At 45.4% G+C, this 21977-nt stretch overlaps 1 protein-coding gene across 1 annotated transcript in view; it reads right to left on the bottom strand.

The window, feature by feature from the left end:
• Positions 1-17386, bottom strand: part of LOC141257670 (cystatin-like) — a 34245-nt gene extending 16859 nt beyond the window's left edge. The window contains exons 1-2 of the mRNA XM_073672505.1: positions 17061-17386; positions 13916-14023 (exon numbers count right to left, since the gene is read on the bottom strand). Coding sequence (XP_073528606.1) covers positions 13916-14023; positions 17061-17282 — 330 coding nt within the window. The 5' untranslated portion in view covers positions 17283-17386. The remainder of the gene's footprint in view (positions 1-13915; positions 14024-17060) is intronic.
• Between the last annotated feature and the right edge of the window lie 4591 nt (positions 17387-21977).

Genomic DNA, 21977 nt, shown 5'->3' with positions numbered 1-21977 from the left:
CCTGATGGAGGTCAGTATAGATGGACTAATAGACCAAGTCCCACACACCGCTAGAAGCCCAAATATTTTTTCAGAGCTAGATGCAGAAAAAAATTATATTCAATTTGCAACCTGCTGGAGGTCAGTATAGAAGGACTAATAGAACAAGTCCCACACACTGCTAGAAGCCCAAATATTTTTTCAGAGCTAAATGAAGAAAAAAATTATTTTTAATTTGCAACCTGATGGAGGTCAGTATAGATGGACTAATAGACCAAGTCCCACACACTGCTAGAAGCCCAAATATTTTTTCAGAGCTAGATGCAGAAAAAAAATATTTTTAATTTGCAACCTGATGGAGGTCAGTATAGATGGACTAATAGAACAAGTCCCACACGCTGCTAGAAGCCCAAATATTTTTTCAGAGATAAATGAAGAAAAAAATTATTTTTAATTTGCAACCTGATGGAGGTCAGTATAGATGGACTAATAGACCAAGTCCCACACACTGCTAGAAGCCCAAATATTTTTTCAGAGCTAGATGCAGAAAAAAATTATTTTTAATTTGCAACCTGATGGAGGTCAGTATAGATGGACTAATAGAACAAGTCCCACACGCTGCTAGAAGCCCAAATATTTTTTCAGAGATAAATGAAGAAAAAAATTATTTTTAATTTGCAACCTGATGGAGGTCAGTATAGATGGACTAATAGACCAAGTCCCACACACTGCTAGAAGCCCAAATATTTTTTCAGAGCTAGATGCAGAAAAAAATTATTTTTAATTTGCAACCTGATGGAGGTCAGTATAGATGGACTAATAGACCAAGTCCCACACACCGCTAGAAGCCCAAATATTTTTTCAGAGCTAGATGCAGAAAATTTTTTTATTCAATTTGCAACCTGATGGAGGTCAGTATAGATGGACTAATAGACCAAGTCCCACACACTGCTAGAAGCCCAAATATTTTTTCAGAGCTAGATGCAGAAAAAAATTATTTTTAATTTGCAACCTGATGGAGGTCAGTATAGATGGACTAATAGACCAAGTCCCACACACTGCTAGAAGCCCAAATATTTTTTCAGAGCTAGATGCAGAAAAAAATTATTTTTAATTTGCAACCTGATGGAAGTCAGTATAGATGGACTAATAGAACAAGTCCCACACGCTGCTAGAAGCCCAAATATTTTTTCAGAGATAAATGAAGAAAAAAATTATTTTTAATTTGCAACCTGATGGAGGTCAGTATAGATGGACTAATAGACCAAGTCCCACACACTGCTAGAAGCCCAAATATTTTTTCAGAGCTAGATGCAGAAAAAAATTATTTTTAATTTGCAACCTGATGGAGGTCAGTATAGATGGACTAATAGAATGATGCTATGCCCAAAAGATTTTACTTCACTAGGTGCAGTAAAAAAATTGGTATTCTATACACAGGTGGTATATCTTGCAACACAGATAGGCTACTCCACTGACTAACACACTCTGCAATAGGCCAAAAAGGATTAGCTTTGCTAGATTCAGCCAAATGCTGTGAAAAAAACTTGCACAGCACTGGCACAGACCTGCCTGGCAAAAACTGATAGGAACTGATGTAACTTAGTCCTGAAAAGGACTCCAATTACAATTAGTCTTTACTCCCACAATCTATCTATTTAAGAGCACAGACCTGCTTGATAAAAGTCATAGGAAATGCTGTAACCTAGTCCTTAAAAGGACTGCAATCACAACTATTCCCTACTCCCAAGCTATCTGTATATTTGTGCGAAAATTGGCTTGAAATTAACAAGGTATAGCGCACACAGCAACAGCGGTGCCGTCTAACACGCAGCTGCAGCAGTGAGAAAATGGTGGCGACGGGGAAAATGGCTTGGTCTTATAGGGCAAGGACATGTGACATACACTGCCAATCACACATGCCCTTGCTTGTGTGAAAAAAAGCACTTCGCTCCGTGTGTGCGCTGCTGATAGGCTGACAGATTGCACCTCCCCACTGCAAATGCGGGAAAGAGAAAAAAAAATGGAGATCTTCATTGTTCCTGCAGAGATCCATCCCCTGCCCCTCCCCCCGCCCCGCTGTACACTCAAACTGCGTATTAACATTAATTTTCATCATTACTGAGAAAAAATCCAGTTATGATTTTGGTGCACGAACAGTTATCGAACATAACCTCGAACAGCCGAATTTTTCTCAAATTGTTCGTGTTCGCCGACCGGCTCGAACACCGCCCAAAACAGCTCGAATTTGAGATTGGCGAACAGTTCGAGTAGAACAACGCTCATCTCTAACCTTTACTGCCCTCCTGGTATTGACCTAGCCACCTGATCACTCATGCCAGCCTGCATTATTGGCCAGCAGCTGACTCTGTGGCCCTAGCTCAGAGGCCCCTGTGTAAGTCTAGATCCCTATGCATGGGTGAAAGGGTGAATGTCAGGACCCCTGGGATTTGGTAAACGGATTGGTTTTCGCTAAGCCTGTCCACAGTTGCCATTTTTAGAACTGCCAGACAACCACTTTACGTTACACATGGCCAGCTTAAAGGGGTTGTCCGGTCCAAAATCGTTAAGACTTTTGAATCCCTCCAGCGCGCGTCACTAGTTGTGGTGCAGCCTCGCTTAATGCAAGTGTGTGAAGCGAGGCAGCGCCCACTTGACGGCCTCTGGCTGGGAGTATGTATAACGCATACATAGCCTCCGGTCGCAGCTCAGAAACCAGTGAATACTCGTGGCGCACAGTGCATGCACTGGGGGGATTCGTAAGTTTGCCGTCACCCAGAGTGACTGCAGACTTATCGATCTGGACTGGATAACCCCTTTGAAAAACAGTTTAACTGTATTTTCTATGGTGATCATTGCAGCTTTACTTGCACTTTTTTTTCTTTAGCTCAAAAATGTTTTCACTACAAAAAAAACTCAAGATCAAATGCAGAAAATACTCAATTCTTCAAACATAAAATATAAAAGAAAAAAAGTTTGTGTAAAGGAGGCTTTCAAAAGATTGTCAGCAGAACAATGTGAGATGAGAAAACCATCAATAAGCTAACAGAAGATACAGTATGTCTTCCATAGCTGCTCTCTTCTATTGGTCTTACTTTTACAGTGGGAAGTTTAGGTAAGGATATACAGTATTTACTTGTGCAGGATTTGTGGTACTTTTGCTGTGATTCAAACTAAAACGTAAGAAAAATACACAGTGGTTGTGCCAAACCATGGCAAAAGGTCTGCAGTTTCAGTGAAACTTAAAGGGGTTGTCCACTACTCAGACAAATCCTTTTCAATTGCTATATTCCCCTGTGTAAAATAAAAACAGCCTATACTCACTGCTGGCATTGTTCCAGTGATACTGGCACTGGATCTCTGAGGCTCCTGTGACATTACGATTAGTGATGAGCGAGCACTAAAATGCTCGGGTGCTCGAAGCTCGGGTCGAGCACATTGGAATACTCAGGTGCTCGACCCGAGCAACGAGCCCAATGTAAGTCTATGGGAAACTCGAGCATTTTTCTGGTGGTCCCCCCCCCCCCCCGGAGGTCTGCAGAAGGTCAAAAATTGCCCAAATCGATGGGAACGGTGCTCAATTAAACGCCAGGCAGGCTGAATATATAGGCAGACAGGCAGGCAGGGTATATAGGAGGGTGCATGAAAAACATAGCAGGGCACTTGGAACACACTAGTGCCCTCCAATTTTCATGCACCCGTCTCTTTAAAAAAGCCAGCCTGCAATTCATCAGCGTCATACACCGGTACCCGACAATTTAGAACAGAAAGAATAGAGCATCACACATAGATTAGATAGATAGAAACATGTCAGTCACATATATAATAAGTACAGTGACAGTGTTGGTTACTGTACTTGTTATTTAGTGTTAAAATAAAGGATTTATTAAAAAAATAATAGTGTTTTTGTCTCTTTAAAAAAGCCGGCCGGCAATTCATCAGCAGCATACACCGGTACCCGACAATTTAGAACAGAAAGAATAGAGCATCACACATAGATTAGATAGATAGAAACATGTCAGTCACATATATAATAAGTACAGTGATAGTGTTGATTACTGTACTTGTCATTTAGTGTTAAAATAAAGGATTTATTAAAAAAAAATTGGCGTGGGGTTCCCCGTAATTTTAGTCTTTAGCGGAGGTTAAGCAGACGGCTGGGGCAGATGTTTAAAGCCAGGGAAGGGGGTACTACCCACGGAGCTTCCCAGGCTACTAATATCAGCCCCCAGCTGAATACCTAGCCTTTACCAGCTATTAAAATGGGGAACCCCCCCAAAAAATGACGTGGGGTCCCCCCTATTTTAATAGCTAGCAAAGGCTAGGCAGACAGCTGGGGGCTGATATTAATAGCCCAGAAAGGGTGCCATGAATATTGGCCCCCTCCCAGGCTAGAAACACCAGCCGTCAGCCATCCCAGAAATGGCGCATCCATAGAATGCGCCAATTCTGGCACTTAGCCTCGCTCTTCCCACTGCCCTGTAGCGGTGGCAGTGGGTTAATAGGGCTGGGGTTGATGTCAGATTATAATGCCAGCTGACATCAAGCCCAGGTTAGTAATGGAGGGGGTGTGTTGGACCAAGGCTCACAGGACTAGCTGGTCAGAACAATGATAAATTCCTGGTGCTAAAAATTGTTGTAAGCAAACAAAACCTTGGCGCTTGATAAGAGAGGCATCACTGAAATCTGAGTTTTATCCCTACCTCGTGCTGTCTTCAGATTGCATAGAAAAAAACTGCTGACAAATTCCCTTTAACCCCTTTAAAGCCCATGACGTACTAATACGCGTCTGTGCCCTGGGACTTAAGAGCCTGACCCGTATTAGTATGTCATATCTTTAATGCGGCACCGGGACTTAAGTCTGGGTAGATGGCGCCGTCATCCCGGGGGGTGTCGCCGCCCCCCCACACCAGCGATCGCTGTGATTGGCTGTTCAAATATGAACAGCCAATCACAGCATTTCTCACTGTTTCCGGCAATGTGATTGCCGTAAACAGTGATCTGATCTGCAGCCTAGGATCGGTGCTCCTAAGAGCACCGATCCTAGGCTGTTGCTAGGACACCCCAGCCCTGGCCCCAGACTGCTATGATCGGTGCGATCGCTGATCACATCGATCGCACAGATCGTAGCGCAACCGCGGGGTGACAGGGCGGTCATGGGACGGTGAATGGCTTGTGACCTGCCTGTCACCGCCCCATGACCCCCTGTAATGTAATCGAAGCCCCCAGACTGCTGTGATTGGAGCGATCGATGATGACATCAGAGTTCCTGAATACAGGTGACCGGGCGGTCACAGGGAGGTGTCACCTCTCTGTGACCCCCTGTGGTGCATGCTCTGCTCCAGCCATGTCTGATTGGTGCAATCAATGTCACCAATCAGATGGCTGGGGCACAGCATGCACCACAGGGGGTCACAGAGAGGTGACACCTCCCTGTGACCGCCCGGTCACCTGTATTCAGGTACTCTGATTGGAGCAATCAATGTCATCAATAATTGCTCCAATCAGATTACCTGACTGGGAGGTGACCTCCACCTGTCACCACCCTATCATCACCCTGTGACCGCCCTGCAGACCCTCACACTTGGTGAGGATTTCTACAGAGCGGTCACATTTGATGTGTCTGTGCTGGGCCTTGTAGTGCCACAGAATATTCTGTGACACCACAAGACCATCTTCTCACCTGTTCCAGTCACTGCTGCTGCTGCTGCTCCTGGATCTTCTGCTCCAGCGTCCTGGATCTTCTGCTCCAGCGTCCTGGATCTTCTGCTCCTGACCTGCTGTGGTTCCTGCTCCAGAGCATGCTTCTGATCCTGCTGCTGATCCTGCAGAGAAGACTTTGGTAAGTCTGTTCTCCCCTCATCCACCCCAATCCCCCCTCCCCCCTCTTTTTACCCCCCCTTACCACCATTTTTTTTTCTGCGGTCTCCAGCTCCGGTCCCGGTCTCCAGCTCCGGTTCGAGTCTCCAGCTCCGCTCCCAGTCACCAGCGCCGGGCTCTCGCTCCGGGCTCCCGGTCACCAGCGCCGGGCTCTCGCTCCGGGCTCCCGGTCACCAGCACCGGGCTCTCGCTCCAGGCTCCCGGTCACCAGTGCCGGGCTCTCGCTCCGGGCTCTGGATCACAAGCGCCGGGCTCTCGCTCCGGGCTCCGTCTCCTGTTCCGGTCCTGCTGCTGATCCTGCTGACCCCTTGGTAAGTCCATCTCTGATCTCCCCTCATCCACCCCAATCCCCCTCTCCCCACTCCCCCATCTTTTTACCCCCCTTCCCACCCCAATCCCCCTCACTTCAGTGTCCCTGTTAATTCTCTCGGTTCTGTTCTCCAGCTCCAGTACCGGTCTCCTGCTATGGGCTCCCGGTCTCCAGCGTCGGGCTCCCGGTCTCCTGCTCCAGGCTCCCGGTCACCAGCGCCGGGTTCCCGGTCACCAGCACCGGGCTCCCGGTCCGGGCTCCCGGTCACCAGCGCCGGGCTCCCGGTCACCAGCGCTGGGCTCCTGCTCCGGGCTCCCGGTCACCAGCACCGGGCTCCCGGTCACCAGCGCCGGGCTCCCGGTCCTGAAAGAAGAACAGAGAGGACTTTGGTAAGTCATCTCTGATCTCCCCTCATCCACCCCAATTCCTCTCTTCTCACTCCCCACACATCCGTGCGCACATCCAGCAGCCGCCGAGTATTGATCGGTGACATAGTTCACCAATCCACACTCGTGCTCGCTGTTTGCACCACATACAGTATTTCCTTTTTCCACACACTCTAAATAAAGTACTGACACACACACACTCTAAATAAAGTATTGACACACACGCACCACATACATAACAAACAATGTCCCGCTCATCCCAAACTCGCTATTCAGCGGAGGAGTCATACGCTATTCTTGCCTCCAACACTGACAGAGAGGGCGAGGATCCCACATTTCTTTGTTTTTCCGACTCCTCGTCGTCTTCCTCCTCCTCTTCTTCCTCCTCTTCCTCTTCTTCCTCAGGTTCTGCTGGACCGCCCCGCCGTCGTCGCAGGAAAGACGATGATCCAGCGCTCCCCACTACTGATCCCATATGGACCTCGCCCCCCGAAAATTATGAGTCACTGATTCCTGATTTCGTGGCGGAATCAGGAATCAAGTTTGACACCACCGGCCTCACAGAAATAGACTTTTTCAAAGTCTTTTTCTCTGAGGATTTTGTAAACCTCATGGTGGGCCAAACTAATTTATACGCTCATCAATTTTTGGAACAAAACCCCTCTTCATCATTTTCTAACTGGTCTCCTGTAGACGCAGTAGAAATGATGAAGTTTTGGGGTCTGGTCCTTCTTATGGGTTCCTGAAGAAGCCCGAGCTTCGGCAATACTGGAGTGTTGACATTTTGTATAACACTCCAGTGTTCCAAATGGTCATGATCCGGAGACGCTTTCAGGCCATCCACAAGTTCTTGCATTACCAAGATAATGCAAGGTGTCCTGCACGCGATGACCCGAACTTTGATCATCTTTTCAAAGTTTGGCCGGTCATCGAACACTTCAACAACAAGTTTGCTGAAGTGTACGTGCCCCAAAGGGACATCTGCGTGGATGAGTCCTTAATCGCTTTTAAGGGGCGGCTTGGATTCCGGCAGTACCTGCCCAGTAAGAGGTCCAGGTACGGGATCAAGCTGTATAAACTTTGTGAGAGTACCTCAGGGTACACTCACAAGTTTAGAGTTTATGAAGGGAAGGACTCCCGGATTGAACCCCCTGAATGCCCCCCTGTTCTGGGAGTGAGTGGGAAAATTGTGTGGGACATGGTGCACCCACTGCTAGATAAAGGTTATCACCTCTACATGGATAACTTTTATACAAGTATCCCGCTCTTCAAGTCCCTCTCTGCACGACGTACCGCAGCCTGCTGTACTGTCCGCAAAAATCAGAAAGGCCTCCCAAAGACGCTAATTGGGCAGCTGCTCAGAAGGGGTGAGAGCAGAGCCCAATGTAGCGACCACCTGCTGATGGTCAAGTACAAGGACAAAAGGGATGTCCTTTTCTTGACCACCATACATGGTGATGGCAGCACCTTCAGCACTGTACGAGGTTCCACTACACAGGTCGCCAAACCAGACTGTGTAGTGGGGTACAACAAGTACATGGGGGGAGTGGATCTCTCTGATCAAGTCCTCCAGCCGTACAGTGCTTTGAGAAAGGCCAAGGTATGGTATAAGAAGCTGGCCGTGCACATTGTACAGATGGCAATGCACAATGCTTTCCTTCTGTCACAATGTGCAGGCCAGACTTCTAAGTCATATCTTCACTTCCAGGAGACAGTTATCAAGGCCCTGATATTTGGCAGCGGTGACGGAGCAGGCCCCAGTACTTCCGGAATTGAAGGACCGAGAATTGTACCAGACCAGCATTTCCCAGGGCAGATTCCTCACAGCGAAAAAAAAGGAAAGTCACAAAAGAGGTGCCGAGTGTGTTATAAAAGGGGAATACACAAGGACACCATTTATCAATGTGACACCTGCCCTGACAAACCTGGCCTGTGTATGAAAGACTGCTTCAAAAGGTACCATACTTCGATGGACTGTTAAATAGATTTCTGACGTATGACAACCTGACGAACACTACACAGCTGACGTAGTGTTTGTCAGGTTGTCATACGTCAGTTGTGTAGTGTTCGTCAGGTTGTCCTACACAACTGACGTATAACACTACATTATAACATTCAAAAATCAACTACCACTACCAAAAAGGGGGCACTTGTTGGGCATCTCCACTGCAATTTCTCCTGGTACCCTTGTGAAAATTTTTTTTTTTTTTCATTTTTGTGGAAAAAATGTTTTTTTTTTATTTTCACAAGTCAACATTATAATTTTCTGTGAAGCACCTGGGGGTTAAATGGGCTCACCAGACATCTAGATAAACTCATTGGGGATCTAGTTTCCAAAAAGTGGGCACTTGTTGGGCATCTCCACTGTTTAGGCACATCAGGGGTTCTGAGAACGTGACATGACGCCTGCAGACCATTCCATAAAAGTCTGCGTTCAAAAGCGTCACTCCTTCCCTTCCGAGCCCTGGCATGCGCCCAAACAGTAGTTTTCTCCAACACATGGGGTATCTGCGTACTCAGGAGAAATTTCACAACAACTTTTGTTGTCCAATTTCTCCTAGTACCCTCGTGAAAATGAAAATATTGCGGCTAAAAGATCGTTTTTGTGGAAAAAAAATGTTTGTTTTTTTTCACGGCTCTACGTCATAAACCTTTGCAAAACACTTGGGGGTTCAAAGTGCTCACCACACATCTAAATAAGTTCCTTAAGGGGTCTAGTTTCCAAAATGGGGTCACTTGTGGGGGGTTTCCACTATTTAGGCGCATCAGGGGCTCTCCAAACGTGACATGGGGTCCGCTGTCAATTCCAGCAAGTTTTACATTGAAAACGTCAATTGGCGCTCCTTCCCTTCCGAACCCTGCTGTGCACCAAACAATGCTTTACCCCCACATATGAGATATCGGCGTACTCAGTAGAAATTGCACAACAACTTTTGGGGTCCAATTCCTCCTGGTACCCTTGTGAAAATAAAAAAATTGGGGTCTAAAATAAAATGTTAGTGAAAAAAAGTTAAATGTTCATTTTTTCCTTTCACGTTCAATTAATTGGTGTGAAGCACCTGAAGGGTTAGTAAAGTTCTTGAATGTGGTTTTGAGCACCTTGAGGGGTGCAGTTTTTAGAATGGTGTAATTTTTTGCTATTTTATGTCTTATAGACCCCTCAAAGTGACTTCAAATGTGATGTGGTCCCTAAAAAAATGGTTTTGTAAATTTTGTTGTAAAAATGAGAAATCGCTGGTCAACTTTTAACCCTTATAGCTCCCTAATAAAAAAAAAATTTGGTTTCAAAATTGTGCTGATGTAAAGTAGACATGTGGGAAATGTTATTTATTAACTCTTTTGTGTGACATATCGCTCTGATTTAAGGGCATAAAAATTCAAATTTTGAAAATTGCTAAATTTTCTAAATTTTCGCCAAATTTCTGTTTTTTTCACAAATAAACGCAAGTGATATCGAAGAAATTTTACCACAATCATGAAGTACAATATGTCACGAAAAAACAATCTCAGAATCAGGGGGATCCGTTGAAGCGTTCCAGAGTAATTACCTCATAAAGTGACAGTGGTCAGAATTGTAAAAATTGGCCTGGTCAATAACGTGCAAACCACCTTGGGTTGTAAAGGGGTTAATATCCTTTTCTATACTGCTTTGCTTTCTGAGTGCCAATGCCTTTACTATGGTGCCACGATAGAACCGATATATATTTTAATGCTGTTTGTGCCTCTCTACTGTTTCAGGGTCCTCTCTTTGAGAAGTTCTGAGGTAATTTTGTAAGAAACCACCAAATTTACACTATGCATCAGTAGTCAAACACAGTCCTCCTGTTCTTGGAATGGCCATCCAAAAGCACAAGAGTGTCTGAGATTGCACAACAGCAGTGTGTATCTGGTTGCCTTGGAAGCACTGTAGCCATTTTGTGACAACACAGACTAACCCTAATTGACAGATCCATGTCAGAGAGTCACAAAAGGAGGACACTTGGTAAAATTACTCTTCATTCCATATCACTTATTAGCCCAGCAGTCCCAGCAATAAAAGAACCGTCTGTGATTATTTTTTTTTTTGAGAGGGGCGTGAAGTTTGTATTGCACATGTTATAAAGACTGATATGCGCAGTGCAAACAAAACCAGACTAAGAAGGAAGAGGCAGGATAGGCACCACTCTGAGGTGGAGCTTCATCTTCTGCCAAAGATTGATAAGCACGCTCTTCTTCCTGCGCTTGCCGTCTGCAAGCCAAGTCACTCACAAGAAGCAGCAGTGTCGGCGCAGAGGCTGAGTGACTGGTTGATAGTCACTCTGGATCATCTCAATTGTCGCACAACAGATATTTGAACTCTAGCTCCTCCTGAGGGGGTCATTCAGACGTCTGATTTTTGCGCACGAGTGCGATCTGTGATTTTCACGGAGAGCAGTCATACTTGTGATAGTCTATGGAGCCATTCACATGTCCGTAGTTTTTCAAGGAATGAAAGGTTTGGGGAAAATCATGGAGACATGTCTGATTTTGATACAAGGGTGGGATCAAAATTAACAATGCAAGTAAATGGATCCATGAAAAAAAATCGGACTGCACTCAATTGACATCCAAAGTACAGTCAGATTTTTATGGACTGTCAGAAAGGAGAAGGTGGAGAATTTTTTTTTTCATTTTTCCACATACGAGAAAATTGGATGACACTGGGACCACTTTCTAATCAAACTCTGATCAGACTCGGATCAGAATGATCAGTCGGTATTTCTCATTTGTGTAAAATTCGGATGTCTGAATGAGCCCTGACTCTGAATAACAATCATAATATATGGCCTCTTGAAGGTTGGACACTGAACATACTCTTGTTTGTTTTTCATGCTTCAGAGGTCATCTTACATGACAAACACACACACACACACAAAGAAGTCTTGAGTATTTATTCAAGAAGTTGTGTGTAAATAATTGTAGCATATACTGTATTATGGAGCTGAGTATGCTGCTTACTTATAACTCTCACTATCTACAATTATTCTGTATATTCATTGCACAGTATCACTTCAGTTCTGTATACTGAGTATAATTTTCAGTATTTGTATTAGGGCTCACACTCATCAGCGTAAATAAAATTGGTCCAATGTTATTCCTGAAAAGTAGGACGAGTGTCATGCGAGACTATGCAATTTTTCTTACCTAGCATCTTTATGACATCGATATGAGATGCATATGCAATCTATATCCAATGTGTTTTTAACATCAGCTTTTACACACAGTAATTCTCTGGCATTTCAAGCTAGTTTACTAACTAATAAAACTATCTTAGATACAGATATACATAGATGTCATTGAGATATCAGTGCAGTGTGTGTGTAGCTTACTGTACATGTATGCAGCTAATAATTAAATAACTAAAAGAAAAAAAATGGCGTGGGGTCCCTGAAATATTTCTTAACCAGTTGAGGGAAAACCGACAGCTGGGGCTAATGTTTTTAGTCTGGGAAGGGGGTAATAACCATGGAGCTTCCCAGGCAATTAACATCAGCTCACAGCTGTCTACTTAGCCTTTTCGGCTATTAACAAGCGGTGACCCTGCCAAAAAAAATGACGTTGGGCCTCCTACAATTAATAACCAGCAAAGGCCAGGCAGACAGCTATGGGCCGATATTAATAGCCTAGGAAGGGGCCATGGATATTGGCCCCCTCCCAGACTAAGAACATCAGCCCTCAGCTGTAGTGTTGAGCGAGTATGTTCTATTAACCCTTTCGCCGAGTATGCTCGGGCCGAGCTCCGAGTAGTTACAGCTGCTCGGTGATATGGTTGAATCGCTCCCGTGTGCATGATTTGTAACTGTTTGACAGTTTTATTACATGTGAGGAATGTCTATTTCTTACACATTCCTCACATTTCCTTCAGAAAGATTTAGCAGTTTATGGAGTTGTGGTACATTGTACAGAGACAGCTGCACAAATATGGCCTTCATGGAAGGGTCATGAGAAGAAAACCTCTCCTGCGTCCTAGCCTTAAAATTCAGCATCAGAAGTATGCAAAATGACGTCTAAACAAGCCTGATGCATTTTGGAAACAAGTTCTATGGACAATAGAACTCTTTGGCCACAATGATCAAAGGTATGTGTGGAGAAAAAAAGGCACAGAATTTCAGGAAAAGAACATCTCACCAACTATTAAGCATAGGGGTAGATCAATCATGCTTTGGGGCTGTGTTGCAGCCAATGATAAATATTTATATACACTGCTCAAAAAAAATAAAGGGAACACTCAAATAACACATCCTAGATCTGAATGAATGAAATATTCTCATTGAATACTTTGTTCTGTACAAAGATGAATGTGCTGACAACAAAATCACACAAAAATCATCAATGGAAATCAAATGTATTAACCAATGGAGGCCTGGATTTGGAGTCACCCCCAAAATTAAAGTGGAAAACCACACTACAGGCTGATCCAACTTTGATGTAATGTCCTTAAAACACGTCAAAATGAGGCTCAGTATTGTGTGTGGCCTCCATGTGCCTGTATGACCTCCCTACAACAACTGGGCATGCTCCTAATGAGGATGAGGATGGTATCCTGTCTGATCTCCTCCCAGACCCGGACTAAAGCATCCGCCAACTCCTGGACAGTCTGTGGTGCAATGTGACATTGGTGGATGGAACGAGACATGATGTCCCAGATGTGCTCAATCGGAATCAGGTATGGGGAACGGGAGGGCCAGTCCATAGCTTCAATGCCTTCATCTTACAGGAACTGCTGACACATTCCAGCCACATGAGGTCTGGCATTGTCCTGCATTAGGAGGAACCCAGAGCCAACCACACCAGCATATGGTCTCACAAGGGGTCTGAGGATCTCATCTCAGTACCTAATGGCAGTCAGGCTACCTCTGACGAGCACATTGAGGGCTGTGCTTCCCTCCGAAGAAATGCCACCCCACACCATTACTGACCCACTGCCAAACCGGTCATGCTGAAGGATGTTGCAGGCAGTAGATCGCTCTCCACGGCGTCTCCAGACTCTGTCACGTCTGTCACATGTGCTCAGTGTGAACCTGCTTTCATCTGTGAAGAGCACAGGGCGCCAGTGGCAACTTTGCCAATCTTGGTGTTCTGTGGCAAATGCCAAGCATCCTTCACGGTGTTGGGCTGTGAGCACAACCCCCATCTGTGGGGGTCGGGCCCTCATACCACCCTCATGGAGTCGGTTTCTAACCATTTGTGGAGACACATGCACATTTGTGGCCGGCTGGAGGTCATTTTGCAGAGCTCTGGCACTACTCCTCTGGCACAAAGGTGGAGGTAGCGGTCCTGCTTCTGGGTTTTTTTGGCTTTTGTAAAAAAAATAAAGTCTTGTTTTTCAGAAAGATTTTACCTGTTTTGTGGTTTTCTGATTTTGGCATTCTTCTGCAGTAAATTCATTTTCAGAGCAGCGACTGACAAGTGCTTCAACTTCTATGGAATATTTCATACCAGCAACCACCTAATGCAAAGAAAGTATGAATGACATGGATTTTACAGTAAATCAATGGTCTGCACTGCTATGTATAGCTATAATCACGTTTTCCTTTGAATGCCAGCTACGGCAACTGCGGCTGTTAGAGGCAGATGATGGCTGATTAATTCAGCTATCATCTGCTGGGAAAGATGTGGGCTCGGTTTGCGAGTCCGCATCAAAGGACTGTATGTCATTAGTTGGAAAGGGGTTAAAAACATAGAAAAATATACAGTTTGTTTGAATGAGACTTTAGAACAGAGAAACACAGAGTTTTGTGACATTTTGTGCAGTGTTTGTATGACTAGATGTTGGTAAACTGGCTATTTAAAATATGTACATTTCTATATACACAGGGTGAAAGTTATTATTCCCTCTACAACAAAGAAAGGCAAGAAAAATTGCTAATTTTGTTGCAAATTGTATTTTGTGCAAAATTCTTTAAATATTTGCATTGGCCCTCCTCTTGTTCAAAATAGGTGTGTGGCTTAGCAAAAGGGTCGTGGTCGACCACCCTGCAATAAATTTATTATAATGGATGCCAGAAAGCTGTCATACATTACAGCAGAAATTTAACCAATGTATGTTACATATTCAAGTGCGCAGACAGCCCAAAAATCTTCCAAATTTAAAGAGAGGCATGTACCTCTTAATTTATTTGGAGTAGAAAGTGCCAGTTTGATAAATTCTCCCCCCATAGTGTTTAGGTTTGTGCCATTTTACTGGTGGTTTTGGAATCAATGTTCTAACAAAACGCAGCTTGCTGAAGTTGTAGGCATTTTCTTTATAGACTTTTAAATATATCTGCAATGATACAATATATCTGCAATGATACCTTGAAGAATTCTCTATAATTTAAAAAACATCATAGAAAAAGTTACAACTACAGGCATATTTAATATTTGCTTTAACATGGCATAATGAAATCCTAAATTCAGGTTTTTGATTCATTAGAGTAAAGGTTTATTCACATGACCGTATTTTGGGTCACAGTGCTATTCAAGAAAAAAAACAGACTGCACTTGGACCAATGTTATTCAATAGGGCAGTACAATTTTTTTTTCACTGGCTGAATCTGTGTGTGAAAAAATAGCAGCATGCATTAGTTTCTTCTATAAATCAGATGAGACTCACCCATTCAAGTCTATGGGTGCACCAAAAACGTCAGATGCCATACGGGCCATCAGTATAGCATCCAATGTTTATGGATAAATTGCAATTCTGTAGCATAGGAAACTGGGAATGGTCTTAAAAATGATTAATAGCTTCTGCTGTAAAAAACGGATTGCATACAGACTGCACACAGAAGGAAAAATCTGAAAAAAATCATCCTACTTACTTATGCAAAGAAAATTACACAGCATTTTAATTTCCATGTTAAAAAATTCTGCAGTACGAGCTGGGTTTTTGGATTTTTTTGCAGCATATCCAGTTATATAATTTCCTTTGGTGGTTGTTCACAAGTAGTATTTTTGATGCATATTTTTTCTATATGGAAAAAAATCCAGCATATTACTGCAAAATGTATGAGATCTCTAAAATCTCATTCACACAATCTATTTTCTTCTTTTGCGTTTTTTGATATCTGGTGAACTTTTTAAAAACTGCAGCATGTCAATTCTTTCAGTTTTTCTCTATCTAGATAAACATGACTTTGTAACAAAAACATGCATTAGAAACAGCCTACAATACATGTGGATCTACTCGTAGTTTTGTTTCAAATAAACTGCATGATAAACTACGTGTGAATCCAGCCTCATAATGTGTCCTTCCTACTCAATGGTTGGGGGACAGGTCATTTATTAATGGACTGTCTATGACTATGAAACAAGTGCAAAATTATCTCAAATACATTTATCAATTAAACAGTCAGATATTTGATATTCATTTTAGAATTTGTGGGGAATTGTGACCTCGCATTATTATTATTATTATTATTATTATTAATAATAATACATGTGCTACCAACAAAAGAACAGAATGATGCATATAGGTCTTATAATACATAACTTTTATTGAAATAAATATTTATGCAACAAAATAAATATTTTAAGCTATAGAGTACCCAAAAGGAGGACCACATACACTAATACTTTAATAGTTTAAGGCTGTGTGCCCACGTAGCATTTTTCAAGCGTTTTTGATGCGGAATTTCCGCAGCGTAAACGCTTGAAAAACGCTTGGTAACACGCACCCCATGGTCCCCAATGGGATTCCGCAAGTTCTATGCACATGCTGCGGATTTTTCCGCAGCGTTTATGCTGCGTTCAAAAATCCGCAGCATGTCATTTAATTTTGCGTTTCCGCAAGCAGAATTGCCTTTGTTCAATGCATAAAAAACGCAAGGCAATTCCGCATGTGGAAAACGCGTGATAAACGCGCGAAAAAAGCGCGATAAACGCGTGCGGAATTCCGCATGCGTTTTTCCGGGAGAGGACTTGCATTTATGCAGCAGAAATTTTCTGCTTCATAAATGCAACGTGGGCACATAGCCTTAAATATTGATTTTATTGCATAAATATTTATTTCAATAAAAGTTAAGTTTTATGAGACCTATATGCATCATTCTGTTCTTTTGTTGGTAGTTTATTGATTGGATGCGTCTTCAGTTACATATAGTGATGTCATATTTATCTGATCTTCACTGTGGTTTCTGTTTTTAAATGTTGTCTGGGTCACATACATGAAGAATAAAAAATAGGAATGAACTTTTTTTCTAGAAACAGTGCCACTGTTGTCCATGGGCTGGGTCTGCTATTACAACAGTAGCATTATATACTACTAGTGTGGGAAGAACTAACTTATCAGGGTTGTTAACCAATTGGACATTCCTGGACTGTCCATGAAAATAGAACACTTCTTTAGTGTCCATGAAAAAAATTGAACCATGTGTGATCTCCAGTGACTCCTTCTCCCAGTCTGGGTAATGTGTAGATCACCCATCAATACTCTTGCTGGGAAACCCTTTCTGCGCATTATATGAGAGATCAGGATCATTATCATCGATATGGCACTTCTCACTAACCTGTCTCCTTAGTCGGATAATTTTGCTGATTCTGGTGATGTATCCGTCTTTGTTGTCCTTGTTGTATTCTTCTTTGGCATACTGCAATGCCTCTTGTCCATGTTCATCATTTTCATTAATATCTCTCCAACCACCTGCAAGGGCCATTTTCTTATTTTGTGCAAAGCCTTGTGAGCATACAGCCAATGTGACCACAACACAAATCTTCCAAAATATGGCCATCTCTGTTGTTTCCCTTTAAGATGTCGGTGGCTCTTGATGCTTGCAGTTTAAAGTTTCCTTCCAGAGTGAGCAGAGGAGCAGGACCTTCAGTATTTAAGCTGATGAGTCTCATTGCTTGCCAAGTCTCTCTGAATCACATTTTTGGCATCCAGCTAGTGATTAAACAGAGATTTCAAAGAAAACATTTCCAAAATGCATGGGGTGCTTCTACTTTAATCTCTCATGTCATATTGTTGTACTTTTGGCTCAGTAGGATGTAAGGAAAATATCTGAATAAACATAAATAAGGAATGTTCAAGTCTTACAGTAATTAGGACAGGAAGTTTGTGTTCTAGTGTGCGTGCTTGTTCTTAATTTAGGTTGGGATTTCCAAAATAAAAATACCCGTAAGTGTCTTTTATTTAGAGAAGAGACATTCTGCAGGGAAACATAGACTATGAAATACAGGTTTCTGGAACAAGGATTGGGAGTAGGGGCTTACATACGACGCTTGTGGCAGATTTATCCAATAAATAAATTCAATGTAAGCCAATAATTAACTTTGATGGTCGTATCTACAATATAACCGGAGATGCGTCCCTCTGTCTGAAACCTTTATAGACTGCGCAAGCGCCACACGCCTCTGGCTCCAGACAGAAGAACTCATGGAGCCGTTACAGGTAAGAGGAGTGTATGGCACCGGAGATCGCGGTATGCGTAGACACTGAATGCATACCGCGATCTCCGGCACCATACATACATACTTACCTGACCCAGAGGAACTTTGCCGTGGTGCCTCTCTTCTCGCCGGAGACCGGGACAGGAGTGAGGCATCGGAATTAGTGCATGCGCATAGCGCTATCCGGCTCCACTTTGCTGAAGACACATTTGCAGTGTGTCTTCAGCAAAATAGCGCTGGACAGTGCGGCATAGGCACGCGCGTACGCCAGCGCCACACTTCTCCCCCGGCCTCTGGCAGAACGGGACACAGCGCTGGAGCACAGGGAAGAAAGGTGAATATAAGTGTTTATTTTTTTGTATGAGTGCAGCGTGATAGGGATGAGGGGTGCCATACATACCAAGATTGGGGGGTGAGGGGATCATGCATACCAGGATTGGGGGGTGAGGGATGCCATACATACCAGGATTGGGGGGTGAGGGGCCCATGCATATCAGGATTGGGGGGTGAGGGGTGCCATACATACCAGGATAGGGATGAGTGGGTACCATGCATACCAGGATTGGGGGATGAGGGGGCCATGCATACCAGGATTGGGGGGTGAGGGGACCATGAATACCAGGATAGGGATGATGGGGTACCATGCATACCAGGATTGGGTGGTGAGTGGACCATGCATACCAGGATTGGGGGGGGTGAGGGGTGCCATACATACCAGGATTGGAGGGTGAGTGGACCATGCATACTAGGATAGGGATGAGGGGTACCATGCATACCAGGATTGGGGGTGTGGGGGGGACCATGCATACCAGAATTGGGGGGGTGAGGGGACCATGCATACCAGGATAAGGGATGGGGTGCCATGCATACCAGGATATGGGATGGGGTGCCATGCATACCAGGATTGGGGGATGAGGAGTGCCATGCATACCAGGATAGGGATGAGGGGGCCATACATACCAGGATTGGTGATGAGGGAGCCATGCATACCAGAATGAGGGATTGGGTGCCATGCATACCAGGATTGGGGGATAAGGAGGCCATACATACCAGGATTGGGGGATGAGGGATGCCATACATACCAGAATTGGGATGAGGGGTGCCATGTATACCAGGATGAGGAGTACCATACATACCAGAATAGGGATGCGGGGTACCATGCATACCAGGATGAGGGATGGGGTGCCATAAATACAAGGATGAGGGGTACCATACATACCAGGATAGGGATGAGGGGTACCATACATACCAGGATGAGGGATGGAGTGCCATGCATACCAGGATTGGGGATGAGGATGCCTTGCATACCAGGATGAGGGATTGGGTACCATACATACCAGGATTGGGATGAGGGGTGCCATGTATACCAAATTTGGGATGAGGGGGCCATGCATACCAGGATGAGAGATGGGGTGCCATGCATACCAGGATTGGGATGAGGGGTGGCATGTATACCAGATTTGGAATGAGGGGTGCTATGCATACCAGGATTGGGGATGAGGGTGCCATGCATACCAGGATTGGCCATGAGGGGTGCCATGCATGTCTTCATTGGGGATGAGGGGTGCCATGCATACCAGGATTGGGGATGAGGGGTGCCATGCGTACCACGATTGGGGATGAGGGGTGCCAGGCATACCAGGATTGGGGATGAGGGGTGCCATGCATACCACGATTGAGGATGAGGGGTGCCATGCATACCAGGATTCGGATGAGGGGCCATTCATATAAGGATAGGGATGAGGGGTACCATGTATACCAGGGTAGGGATGAGGGGTACAATGCATACCAGGATGAGGGATGTGGTGCCATGTCTACCAGGATAGGGATGAGGGGTACCATGCATACCAGGATAAGGATGAGGGATGGGGTACCATGCATACCAGGATAGGGATGAGGAGTGCCATGCATACCAGCATGGGGGTGAGCGGCCCATGCATACCAGGATAAGGCTGAGGGGGCCATGCATACCAGGATTGGGTATGAGGGAGCCATGCATACCAGGATTGGGGGTAAGTTGTGCCATGCATACCAGGATTGGGGGTGAGGGGTGCCATGCATACCAGGATTGGGGGTAAGGGGTGCCATGCATACCAGGATTGGCCATGAGGGGTGCCATGCATGTCTTCATTGGGGATGAGGGGTGCCATGCATACCAGGATTGGGGATGAGGGGTGCCATGCGTACCACGATTGGGGATGAGGGGTGCCAGGCATACCAGGATTGGGGATGAGGGGTGCCATGCATACCACGATTGAGGATGAGGGGTGCCATGCATACCAGGATTCGGATGAGGGGCCATTCATATAAGGATAGGGATGAGGGGTACCATGTATACCAGGGTAGGGATGAGGGGTACAATGCATACCAGGATGAGGGATGTGGTGCCATGTCTACCAGGATAGGGATGAGGGGTACCATGCATACCAGGATAAGGATGAGGGATGGGGTACCATGCATACCAGGATAGGGATGAGGAGTGCCATGCATACCAGCATGGGGGTGAGCGGCCCATGCATACCAGGATAAGGCTGAGGGGGCCATGCATACCAGGATTGGGTATGAGGGAGCCATGCATACCAGGATTGGGGGTAAGTTGTGCCATGCATACCAGGATTGGGGGTGAGGGGTGCCATGCATACCAGGATTGGGGGTAAGGGGTGCCATGCATACCAGGATGAGGGGTACCATACATACCAGGATAGGGATGAGGGGTACCATACATACCAGGATGAGGGATGGAGTGCCATGCATACCAGGATTGGGGAGGAGGAAGCCATGCATACCAGGATGAGGGACTGGGTACCATACATACCAGGATTAGGATGAGGGGTGCCATGTATACCAAATTTGAGATGAGGGGGCCGTGCATACCAGGATGAGAGATGGGGTGCCATGCATACCAGGATTGGGATGGGGGGTGCCATGCATACCAGATTTGGAATGAGGGGTGTCATGCATACCAGGATTGGGGATGGGGGGTGCTATGTATACCAGAATTGGGGATGAGGGGTGCCATGCATACCAGGAATGAGGATGAGGGGTGCCATGCATACTAGGAATGAGGATGAGGGGGCCATGCATATCAGGATGAGGGATGGGGTGCCATGCATACCAGGATTGGGATAAGGGGTGGCATGCGTACCAGGATTGGGGATGAGAGGTGCCATGCGTACCAGGATAGGGAATGAGGGGTGGCATGCGTACCAGGATTGGGGATGAGGGGTGCCATGCATACCAGGATTGGGGATAAGGGTTGCCATACGTACCAGGATTGGGGATGAGGGGTGGCATGCGTACCACGATTGGGAATGAGGGGTGGCATGCATACCACAATTGGGGGTGAGGGGAGCCATGCATACCAGGATTGGGGATGAGGGGTGCCATGCATACCAGGATTGGAGATTAGGGGTGCCATGCATACCAGGATTGGGGATGAGGGGTGCCATGCATACCAGGATTGGGGATGAGGGTTGCCATGCATACCAGGATTGGGGATGAGGGGTGCCATACGTACCACGATTGGGGATGAGGGGTGCCATGCATACCAGGATTGGGGATGAGGGGTGGCATGCATACAAGGATTGGAGATGAGGGGTGCCATGCATACCAGGATTGGGGATGAGGGGTGCCATACGTACCACGATTGGGGATGAGGGGTGCCATGCATACCATGAATGGGGATGAGGGGTGCCATGCATACCAGGATTGGAGATGAGGGGTGCCATGCATACCAGGATTCAGATGAGGGGCCATGCATATAAGGATAGGGATGAGGGGTACCATGTATACCAGGATAGGGATGAGGGGTACCATGCATACCAGGATAGGGATGAGGGATGGGGTACCATGCATACCAGGATAGGGATGAGGGGTGCCATGCATACCAGCATGGGGGTGAGCGGCCCATGCATACCAGGATAAGGCTGAGGGGGCCATGCATACCAGGATTGGGTATGAGGGAGCCATGCATACCAGGATGAGGGATGAGGGGCACCATGCATGCCATGATTGGGATGAGGGGTGCCATGCATACC

This window comes from Phyllobates terribilis, unplaced genomic scaffold (assembly GCF_046119375.1).
Source record: "Phyllobates terribilis strain yellow unplaced genomic scaffold, ASM4611937v1 Scaffold_3__8_contigs__length_932513732, whole genome shotgun sequence".
NCBI lineage: Eukaryota > Metazoa > Chordata > Amphibia > Anura > Dendrobatidae > Phyllobates > Phyllobates terribilis.
The sequence above is the reverse complement of the archived record's forward strand: the minus strand, read 5'-3'. Positions and strand labels throughout refer to the sequence as shown.